At 38.0% G+C, this 12,215-nt stretch overlaps 1 protein-coding gene across 1 annotated transcript; it reads left to right on the top strand.

Annotated features, from left to right (window-relative positions):
* Window positions 1–2,333: 2,333 nt before the first annotated feature.
* LOC130462974 (uncharacterized) lies at window positions 2,334–2,774 on the top strand. The gene has a single exon (XM_056831979.1). The coding sequence runs from the start codon at window positions 2,334–2,336 to the stop codon at window positions 2,772–2,774; it is 441 nt and encodes a 146-aa protein (XP_056687957.1).
* Window positions 2,775–12,215: the final 9,441 nt, after the last annotated feature.

A 12,215-nucleotide genomic window follows, 5' to 3' on the forward strand; every position in this document is an offset into this window, starting at 1 on the left:
ATTAACCATTTATGGAGCTGTCAGTACCCTAATACTGAGGTCTGCTTCAAAAATGAAGGGTATTTTGATCATTGTCCAAGTGTGGTGGCTGTATTTCCCCACCTAGCAGTGGGCAAGAAACCTTTCAAGTTCTATTCAATGTGGCAACAAGCCCCTCATTACATGGAGATTGTGAGTTCTGCTTGGGGTTGTGCATACCAGGGGACTAAAAAGTTCCAACTGGTTCAGAAGCTTAAAAATGTGAAGAATGCTCTGAAAAAGTGAAACAAAGATGGCTTTGGTGAAATTGAGGTAAGGGAGTTGGCTGCTTCTAAACATCTCAATGATCTGCAAGCTGCTTTGCACCTTAACCCTTCAAGTGAGGATCTGGCCTCAATGGAGAATACTGCTCACCAGGATTACTTGGTAACTCATGCAGCCTATCTCAACTTCCTTTCTCACAAAGCTAAGTTAGAATGGGTCAAAGGTGGTGATGACAACACTGCTATGTTTCACAGGGCTATCAGACACAGACAGGTCCATAACTCTATCTTTTCTATCAAGGATATGCATGGTAAATGGATAGATGAGCCTGCTAAGGTTCCTGGTGCCTTTCTTGAGTATTATAAATGGTTGTTGGGGTCTAAAAATCCCATTAGAACTACAGTTAAACAGACTGTGGTCAATAAGGGCCCTCTGGTTGATGATGCTATGAGGTGTATGCTTCTTAGCTCTTATTCAAGAACTGAAGTGAAGAAGGCCATGTGGGATATTGATGCAAACAAAGCCCCTGGCCCTGATGGGTTTGGGAGTTCATTCTTTAAAGGAGCTTGGGAGATAATTGGTAATGATGTCAGTGATGCTGTGTTAGACTTTTTGAATACAGGTAAACTCTTGAAGGAGATTAATGCTACTAGCATTACTCTTATCCCAAAAGGGAAATGCCCCATGAGTGTTCAAGAATTTAGGCCAATTTCATGCTGTAATGTGGTGTATAATTGTATATCCAAAGTTCTTTGCAACAGAATTAGACAGGTGCTTCCTGATCTGATTTCTCAAAATCAAGGAGCCTTTGTTCATAGCAGATTCATTGCTCATAACATTATGGTTCGTCAGGACCTAGCTCAAGGATATGAAAGGAAAAATGGTGGTAAGGGTTGCCTCATTAAACTAGATCTCCAAAAAGCATATGATACAGTTGAGTGGGAATTTATTGAGGAGATGTTGGTGAGTCTTCATTTTCCCACCCAGTTTATTCATTTGATCATGCAATGTGTCACATCCCCTAAATTCTCTTTGTCTATTAATGGCTCCCTCCATGGCTTTTTTGAGGGGAAAAGAGGCCTTAGACAAGGTGATCCCTTATCACCTTTGCTCTTTGCGTTGTGCATTGAGTATCTGTCCAGAACACTTAAGATGGTGGCAGAAAAACCAGACTTCAGCTTCCACCCAAAATGCAAAGTTTCTAAGTTGAACCACTTATGTTTTGCTGATGATATAATTTTATGCTGCAAAGGTGAATTCAAGTCTGTTCATCTCATGATGCAAGGTTTCCAGCTCTTTTCTAACACTACTGGTTTAAAAGCTAGTCCCCCTAAAACATCTATTTATTGTTCTGGCATGGCTGAGGTAAACATTCAGAGAATCATAGACATGACTGGTTTTGCCAGAGGAAGCTTTCCTTTCAGATACTTGGGAATTCCCATCTGTTCAAACAAAATTTCAGTAGCTGAATGTGACAAAATTGTGGAGAATATGTGTGCTAGGGTGAAAACTTGGAGTTCAAGAAACATTTCTTTTGCTGGAAGGCTTACACTTGTAAATTCTGTGTTGATGACTCTGCAATCATACTGGTCCCAAATCATGATCTTGCCTAAAGGGATCTACAAGAAAGTGAATGCCATTTGCAGGAACTATCTATGGCATGGTTCAGCTGATTCTAATAGCCCAGGGAAAGTGGTATGGATGAATGTTTGCAAACCTAAAAAAGAAGGGGGTTTAGGTCTTCTAAATCTCAAATTATGGAATGTGGCAGCTATGGGGAAGCATGTTTGGATGATTGCCACCAAGAAAGACAATGTTTGGGTTAGGTGGGTGCATTCAGTGTATATCAAAGATAAAAATTGGTGGGATTACTCACCAAAAGTGTTTGATAGCTGGTACTGGAAAGCAATATGTCAGGTGAAGGATTTGATGAAAAGCTACATTTCATCACAACAGTTAGTGGCAATGCCTAAGTATTCAATCAAGCAGGCCTATAGTAGTATGTCAACTGTTCTGAGAATTTGCAGTGGTGTTATGCAGTATGGGGGAGATTGAACATTCCTAAACACAGATTCATTACATGGTTGGCCATGCTGGAGAGGCTGAACACCAAGGAGAAATTGATGAAGATTGGTGTCACCCCTGATAATTGGTGCCTAATATGTGACACTGATGTTGAAAGCCACTCACATCTGTTTTTCAGATGTGAATACAACAAGCAATGCTGGTCTGACATTGCTGTTTGGTTAGGTATTCATACCAGTCACTATGATCTTGTTTCTCTGATTCAGTGGACTCATAGGAAGAAGCTTTCCAGATTAAAGAAATGTGTCATATATTGCAGCATACTTAGCACTGTCTATCATGTATGGTGTGAGAGGAACAATGCTCTTTGGAATGGTCAGATTAGAGTTCCTAGTACAGTGTGTAAGAATATCAAATTTTGTGTACATAATAGAATTAGCAACATTCTCCTTAGGAATGTCAACCCTGGTGATCACAGTTGGTTTTCCAACTTGTGTGAGGGGTAGTGTGGGTGGCTTCTGGTCACTTTGTGTTTGGATCAGTGGGAGTTTGTTCCCTTGATCTTTGGTTTCTCTGATTGTTAATATATATACTTGCTCTTGCCTAGCAAAAAAAAAAAGTTCAAAGTTTAAAGTTGATTCGATCGTTCTTGAAAGTTTGAATATTGTTAGCCCTTGATTTATTAATTTTACGAAATTGGATTGTCGTTAAAGTTTATTAAATCGTTAAAAATCGTTGTTTTTCGAAAATTAAATCGTAACTTTTTTTTTGAAAAATAAAATTAATGCAAGTTCGTGAATTAAATTTAATTTTAATTATGTTGGTCCGTATTACGAACCAAAAACACGAACACGGGCATGGTGGAAGTATGGCTCGTCGAGCCATACGAGGCCATTGTGCTCGCCGAGCCATACGACACGGGCAGCAGCAGCAAGGCTGCGTGCCTCGTGCGCGCTAGGCAAGGAAGGGGCAGGTGAGGGCGCTTGCGGGGCTGCGACGAAGCAAGGGCAAGCCTTGCGACATCCAGCACACTCGATGCACAACACACGCAATGCAGGGGCAGCATGGCTGCTGGTACGCGGTGCGCATGCGGTGCGATGGGCCTGGGGCGCGCGGGCATTGCTCGTGTGCTCTTGGGCCGCACGCACGATGGGGCTGGGGGTGCGCGGGCAATGCTCGTGTGCTCTTGGGCTTCACGCAAAGCGAGGCTGGGCGCAAGCCTAGCCCGATTAGGCAATTGAACTTTTTTTAAAATCGTTTAATTCGTTGGGCTTCGTATATTTGCATTAATTTGGGCTAACAGGATATTTAATTTAATATTTTATTTGCTTGGGCCGGGCCGCGAGTTTTAATTTAATATTTCATAATTAATTATCCGGAATAATTATTGGTTTGAGTGGGAGCCACTAAATGAAATTAAAATGAAATAATTATTTTAATTATTTCGTAGGTCGCATTATTTTAATTAAATTCAATTTTAATTAGAATAAAGTCTAAGGATTAATAATTTGAAATTGATTAATCTTTTACGACGCGTTTATGTGAACGTGAATTTTAATTAATTCACGTTAATACTTGCATATTAACATGGGCCATTCGTTTTAGCATACAAATGGGTGAATGCGTAGAATATATATTTTATGCAATGCAGGTACACCAAGTGACTAGTATGGCCAAATTTAGGATAGTTAAATACGGTATGCGCACCGTTCTATCTTTGAATGTAAAGTTTTAAATATGGTCTGCGTACCATGGAAATTTTGATGTAATTTATTATTTTCAAGTATTTCTAAGTTTAGAACTTTAAGTTAGCATTTGAACGAAGATTCAAGACGATGCCAAGCTAACAAGGAGGTGATGAAGATTGGATGCTTCAAGACAAGAAGTTTTGGGCCATACTAGATCACCAATTATTTATGCAATTTAATATATATATTATGCGTGAATGTATGAATGTATGTATGCTTTGCATGAACAGGTTGTTTTCTATGAATCGATTAGTTTTAAGTTCACTAAATAATCGAACCAACATAGAAACAACTAGGTCCAAGTAATATTGAGTTTTAAAAATTGCCTTCCAAATCAACACTTACAAAAATCTAGGGATCTAAGATAGTAGGTTTACGCTAAAGCGAGGTGCTATTTTAGTTGACTTAGGTGGTAAGGCGTCCTAAAGGAGCACGTTGATTGTGGTTACAACTCAAACAACAGTGGCATTAAGTTGTGGCAATGGGATAAATTATGGCATTAATTTATTAACCAAGAGTAATTTGGAGATTACTAGCAATAGGTTTTGCTTACCTAAAATCTTAAACTACTTAAGACATGCTAAAGCTGCTTAAGGATTTAGGACTTTTGGGGTCTTGGAATCGTTTCATTCATTTTGGACCATGTTTTTGCTTTTTGCATGAATGAAATGTTTTAATAGCTTTAATGATTGCATATTTTGCTTTTATTTCAAAGTTATTGAATTGTATGAATGGTTATTTATTGCAAATTCTTTTCGATTATAGTAATCAAAATGGTCGCAAACATAACAACAATCATATCATCTGAAATTCTGGATGTCGAGTTAGACTTGACTAATTTTCTTGAATGGAAAGAGAAACTTGTCGAAGTTTTGAAAGTTAATGGCATACACTATGTCATTGAACAACCTTTCCCTAGCTATGATGCGCGAGGCATGACTCCTGAAAGGTACAGAAGTTGGGCACTTCACAAGTACCTTGTCACGGAGTTCATCCTTAAGTCTATCCCTGAGAGTTGGAGAGGGAGGTTCATTACTTTTGAGCCTCAAGCTCTCCTAAGTAGCCTCGAGGTTAAGTGTGCGGGTTTTCGACCCTTGTGCCAAACTGGTGGCAATGGGGTTGACGAATTGGCTAATTCGATGAGCAATCTCAAGCTCGTAACCCCACGCAAGTCGTGCCTAGAAGTCGAACTTCTGGAGGCACAAAGGCGTATCTACTCTGTCAAGATGGACAAGAACACATCAATTCGGTCTCATGTGGATATGATGTCTGGATTATTTTTCACAATTGAGAGACTTGGTGGTTCCATCAAAGAGTCGGTAGCTATTGCACTAGTGTTGAATTCTCTTCATAAGGATTATGAGGGTTTTAAGATGCACTATCTCTTTCATCAGAAAGAGAGCACATTCTGTGAACTTGTGGAATTACTCATGAAATGCGAGAAAATCCTTAAGTTCAATCAAGACCCTTTGAATGTGAGGTGCACTAAATTCAAGAAAGTAGGGAAGGGGAAGAAAAGCAAGGCTGCATCTTCGTCCACTCCCGGAGGGCATCTGGCGCCTTCCAAGAGCAAGATGAAGAGGAATGCTTCTCCTTCTACGTCGCAATGCTTCAATTGTAATGAAATTGGTCATTACAAGCGAGATTGCCCTAAACTAAAGGAAGAGAAGAAGGACGGAAACGTTGCTTCTCCTTCAGGTATGTATGTTATACATGAAGGAAATAATGCCCTTGGTCCAAGTATGCATTCTATGTTAAGTCTAATAAATGCGGTTCAGTATTAATTAACAAGTTAATAATTCAGTGAGATCAAGTGAGCTGAATGCCTAGCTAGAGGCCGCTTCAGTTCAAGTGGAATTAATGATATTAATCCACAGCTTACTCTTGACTGAACCCGTAGGGTCACACAAATAGTACGTAAACGGATCAAGTATTTAATGGCATTAAATACTCCATCTATGAATATTCGGAACCGACGGATCTTGGTTTCAGTGGGAGCTAAGATCGTCACAGGCAAGAAATGAATACTCCGGAAACGATGATATTGCCGGAAACGGAAATATGGATCGTATCGGAAATATGAATATTATCCAAGTCGTAGATGTTGCCGGAAACGGAAACATGGTACGTATCGGAAAATATTATTGGAAATGGAAATATTACCAGAATCGGAAATATTGCCGGAAACGGAAATATTGTCAGAATCGGAAATATTACCGGAATCGGAAAATAATTCCGGAAACGGAAATATTAAATATTTGTTCGAAACGGAAATTAATTCCGGAATCGGAAATATTAAATATTGTTCGTATCGGAAATAGATTCCGGAAATGGAAATTTAATCGGAAGCGTATCGTACGAATTAGCATCGGACGAGGCTTGCCGGACGAAGGCCCAGCACGAAGCCGGGGCCATCGCCCAGCAAGCATGCGCGCCACAAGCCCAGCCAAGGCAGCGCCCAGGCCTACCGCAAGGCAGGCCCAGCGCGCGCCAAGGCCACGGATGCGTGGGCCGTGCTGCGTGGGCTGCTGCTCGCACGCGCATGGGCAGCCCTTGTGGCTGCCGTGTGTGTGTGTGAGTTTGTGCTCATGCGTGATTCCTGAATCTGCAAGAGTCAGTGTATGATTAAATTTCTATTCCTAATTGGATAAATTAATTAAATAGAATTCATGTAGGATTCTAATTTCAATTAATTCGTATCCTACTAGGATTACGATTCCTTTTCCATAACTCTATAAATAAAGGCCTAGGGGTCATAATTTATACATAAGTTTCAAAGTATTCAAAAGTGAGTTTTTGAGAGAAAATTAAAACACATCTTGCTTAAAAGTGCCGAAATTTTCTAGTACCTTAAGGGCGATTCTAGTTGGTCAATCTTAAGGCGGATCCGGACGTGCTGTGGACTATCTACGGAGGGACGACACTTGGAGTCCTAAAAGACTTGTTCTTGTTCGGTTCGGGCGCAGCTAGGGAAGGCACGCAACAAAGAGTATGCATCTAAACTATGCTAAATGATTATGTGTAAATAATATGTTTCCTGGCTTTATGGTTTTTCCGCATGATTTATGAACTGTCATATGAATCATAACCTAACAGTGGTATCACGAGCCCCTTATTATTTTCATAATCTAAATTGCATGAACATGGTTAAATATTACAAATTTGCAAGAATTAAAAGGGGTGATTAATTTTCGTAATTGTTAATTAATTGCAAATTGCGTTTATTTAATTATACGTACGCAGTTTTTCGGCAGTTTCTTCATTACTCATCCGAATTGAGTGATTTTTGTGTCAATTCCGCATGTAAAAGGAATTCTAAAATTTTGACAAAAATAGTGTTTTTCTGCCGAACCCAGAATTCTCAAATTCGAAGCCTAACTATGACTTTTCGAAGGTTTTAGTTTTTCGAATGCAAAATTTCGTAAATTTAAGATGTTAAATTAAATATTTGCGATTCTTGTTGATAAATCTTGAATTTTTGATTGACCTACTGCATATGTTTAACAAGTTTGAATGCCTAGTCTTGTTAATTATGCAATCTAATTTGTAATTATGATTAATTTGTTGAAAATTAGAATAATTTAGAATTAATTTGATTTTCATAATTAATTGTAATTTAATTAGAAACCTATGATTAAAAACCACCATAAAAATTGTAAATTTACGATAAATTTTAAATTTTTATGACCTAGACTTGAATCCATATCAATCGGAAATCAATTGGATAATAAATTTTCGATTTTTCGCCCTAAAATTATGAAATTAATATTATTTATTAATTTGTCATTAATTTTAAATATAAATTTTAAATTTTTAAGCGATTCGTTCAAATAACTTGCACGCACGAAGCAATGGACGCTTCGTGTTACCCTTAAGGGGTGTTGTATAATGCGGGCATGCGACGACGAGCAAGGGAGCTCGTCGCCCGTGCGGCACGAATGCAATGAGCAAGGGCGTAGTGCACGAGCACAAGGCAGCAGCCCTGCCTTGTGTCGTGTGCCACGAGCAATGAACGAATGGGCATGGGCGAGGGGCGAGCCAAGGCAGTCGCGTGTGGGCAGCAAGCGAGCTGCGCCACAACGCGCGCTGCCTCGCACAAGTGCGCGCAGCCTCGCGCGCAGCGAGCGCAAGCTCGCGTGCCACGAGCGCTGCGCCCAGCACTACTCGCGCGCACAGCGCGCGATGTCGCTCGCCCAGCGAGCGATGTCGCGCCCCAGCGAGCGATGGCTCGCGCGCACAGCGCGCGATGTCGCCCGCCCAGCGAGCGATGTCGCGCCCCAGCGAGCGAGCCAGCGCGCCCAGCGAGCGATGTCGCGCGCCCAGCGAGCGATCTCGCGCGCGCGCACTGCGAGCGATAGCTCGCGTGCGATGGGGCGCTGTGCGGAGGCTTGCGATAGGACAGCAGCAGCTATGCGACGAGCGCATGGGCTGCGCGCACATGGCCAGCAATGGCTGTGTGCGTACGGCCCATGGGCGTGCAACGCGTAGGGTGTTTGCGTTACGATTAGATCGTTTTGAATGTTTAATTTGAAAATTTCAGTTCACGTAATTTTAATTAATTTTAAAATTAATAATTTGAATTAATTTCTTGGATTTTAATTTTGAATATTATAATTATAATAAATGGAATTTATTCTAATTATTTTACTAAAATTAAAATCATGAATTAATTTAAATGCGACTGAAATTAAATTAAATTTTTGGATTCAATTATAAATTTATATGAGCTTTAAATTTTAATTAAATTTGTATGTTTCCGGTTAGACTAGAAATACAATTTTATGTTTAAAATTAGTAAAGCATATGAATTTATTGGTTTAAGTGGGAGCGCTTTTTAGTCATAAACTCTTGATTAGGTCTACAAATCCTTAAGGTTAAAACAACTTGATTAGAATTAATAAGGACTGAATAATTGGTAGATTATTGGTGCCCTTGATTAATTGCTGCAAATGTTTACGTGATGCATAATGTGTTTTACTAACCAGCTATGTGGGCCATTCATGATAATGAATGGGTGAATGGTATATATTGTATATGTACTGTTTTGCAGGTTATGAAGTGACTAGTATGGCCCAAATAGGATAGAAAATATGGTCTGCGTACCATTAATTTGAATGTAATTGGTCTAAAGTACCAAAGTTATTTTTCAATTCAAATATGGTCTGCGAACCATCAAATAGTTGTAATTAGTTATAGCTTATCCTATTTGAAGAAAATGGTGCCTCCCACGGAGATTTTCAAGACGGACTTTGAAGTCAAAGCTTCAAGATGAAGTCGGGCCATACTAGATCACAAATATCTTATGCATGTTTTAAGTTATTTATTGTTTTAAATATGTCTTAAAATGCATGAGATCAAAAGCTTGATTATGTTGCATGATTAAGGATTTTAGTTCACTTAAAATCTAACCAACATAGTAAGAGCCTTAAGTTCCAAACTTAAAAAATTGAGTTATAAGGTGCCATGCCAAAATATACACTTGCTTGGATATCCTTTACATCAATCTAGTAATAGTTTTCGCTCAGCGAGGTGTTACTTATTGGTCCTAAAGGGGCAAGGTACACAAATAATTGTGAGTACACGTTAGTTTTGGTGAAACTCAACGATATAAGTAAGGAGTCCTTTTATGTCGTGGCAAAATCGATAGGTTTACCTAATAAGTTCTTAGACGTACCTATCAACCAAGAGTAGTTTCTAGACTATTAGCAAAAGGCTTTTGCTTACCTAAAATGTTTTAGAATTGAGTCGACAAACTGTGCTTAATTCTTCAATGGTTTTAGGGTCTTGGAATCATTTTATTCACACCTGCCGGAACAATAAAATCGAATAAAATGCTAATAACTTGTTTGAATTGCATAGTTGCTTTAATTTCAAGTTATTATTCATGATAAATGTTTAGACTTTGCATGCTTCAATGTATGTTTTAATTATTGTTTATAATTAAATATCTTGCACTGCAATAAATCCTTTTAGAAAGGTAACAGTAAATTTCCTCGATTGGTAGTGAATCCAAGAACGATTCACGGAAATGAGAGAAAGTGAGCAAATTAAAATGTACGTTTCTTTTAGCGACTTTTATGGTTGTTTTCGAATATCAAAATCGAATGGCAAACCAATTGGTGCTTGTGAATTCAAAATACAATGTAGTTTTGAGATCATAAAGCATTGAGTTTAATACGCTCAGCTTTACCAATGGTTAACAACCTAATATCTTTGTCCATTTAATTCTCGAATGAGTCTAGTTCCTAGACATTCGAATAGATCGATGCTTAGAGAACTTTAGAAGCTTCTAGTAAGATCATCCAGTTGAAATATAATGTTCAACATAAATTAAAATGGTAAGAACTTTGTTGTAGTGACATTGGACATGTCTAAACAAAGTATAAAAGTCAACACTAAAGATTCAATTCTTAAGACTATAAGAAAGGGTACAAGAAATAGGAAAACAGAGGAACAAATGAAAGGAATTTACGATTCCGTTTCTACCTATAAATTTATGTTTAAAGAGAAGTGACCTAGCAATCAAACTTCCTTGGTATCATATACCGCTTGAGGTTCTTACTTCGGTAATAACTCAAATAATGGAAGCTAGGATACACTAATGACCTACAAGTGGGAAATGAAGCATGGCAATGCTACATTAATTGTAGGGTCATCTAAGTTTGTTTTAAGTCCTTTCAAAGGCTGGAACTTAATGGCTATTTTGTTCCATAATCAGCATACCTAAATTTCTGCTTCAAACACAGAAAGACTCACATTCAAAGAAAAACAAAAACAATGTTTGTTTGTTTATTTGAATGAAATGGTCAATTACAGGTTGAGTCAATATGCTTGATTAAAACAAACAACTCTTTAAAGAACTTTACTAGGTTCAAATCAACCCCTTGATTTGAGTTCCACTAATCTTTGGCATTGTTGCTTAGACCATATCAACAAGTTAACATTCAAAAGCTCTATTTTGATAAACTTTTGAAAGTTGATTGATTTCTAGATCATTTTAAGACAACTAGTCTTACTTGTTGAAAGTAACAAAAGATATGAACTATTGTTAGAACGCCTAGACAATAGAGTTCAAAGCTAAAGAAAGATTTTATGACTTTATTATTTCACATGGATTTGAGTGAATATAGGTTTATTTACTCAATGTGATATAAATTTGAATCTGTTTGGCTAGTTCAAAGATTCAGAAGTATAAAATCCACTTGGCAAGAAATCATAAAGATCTAGGTTAGATCATGTTCATGATTACTTGAGACCAAATATGATCATCAATGATTGTGTGTTCACAATCTAGGTCCATAAGATATGGCATATCTACGTTGGAATGATCGAAGTCAATTAGTACTTGATTTGATCAATGATGAATCATAAAGACTTTTCCTATAATTTCTAAAACAAAATGCTCAACTACCACCAAACTAAACCAAATTCGTCAAAGCTATTGAAAAGTAATTTCAGGATATCTTTTCAATTATATATCTAAAGAGTTGCTAAACTCAGTGGGAGCTTAGTGTTTGTTATTCAACAAACTAAGGCCCAACTCTAGATATATGTTTCATTGTGATTTATTCAAATGAGACACAAGGGTATTGTTTCTACCACGAATTTTTGAGAACATAATGTTTGTTTGCTCGAAATAATGTCCTTTTGGAGATTCGTTTCCAAAATGACAAGTGGGAGAAAATAGACCTCGAAAGTTTTCGAGGCGAACAACAAACATAAACGGACATTCCGGAGGCTTTTCGAAGCGCTTCAGAAAATCCGAACTTATTCTTTAAGGACGTTAGAAGTGGCTTTAAAGAATAGATATCTCTTAGAAGACTTTACGAGTGCTTCAAGGAGAACAGAATATTCAAAGGACTTTCAAGTGGCTATTGATATTCTATTTGTTTGATGTTCTATACCCAAGTAGGCATAGAATTCAAGTCACTGAAACTATGAGATTCTTCTATTAGATAGTGAAGAAACATAGAGATCAGGTCAATGAAACTATGAGATTCTTCTATTAAATAGTGAAGAAACCTACAACTTGCAGTCAAACTATTATCCTGTAGATTAATGAGTTTGTGACTTGTAAGAAAGCTATGACGAAACCTAGATTCCCTAAAATGGTTAAAGGCCATATATAGACTCAAATGTTTTAAATGGTTAGAGGCCATAAAACATACTCAATGTTTTGATGACAAAATTGAAATTTTG

The sequence above is a fragment of the Spinacia oleracea genome, chromosome 1, assembly GCF_020520425.1.
Source record: "Spinacia oleracea cultivar Varoflay chromosome 1, BTI_SOV_V1, whole genome shotgun sequence".
Taxonomy (NCBI): domain Eukaryota; kingdom Viridiplantae; phylum Streptophyta; class Magnoliopsida; order Caryophyllales; family Amaranthaceae; genus Spinacia; species Spinacia oleracea.

Coding starts and splice junctions, on each gene's coding strand:
- LOC130462974 (XM_056831979.1), top strand. CDS start 2,334: ATGCTGGAGAGGCTGAACACCAAGGAGAAATTGATGAAGATTGGTGTC.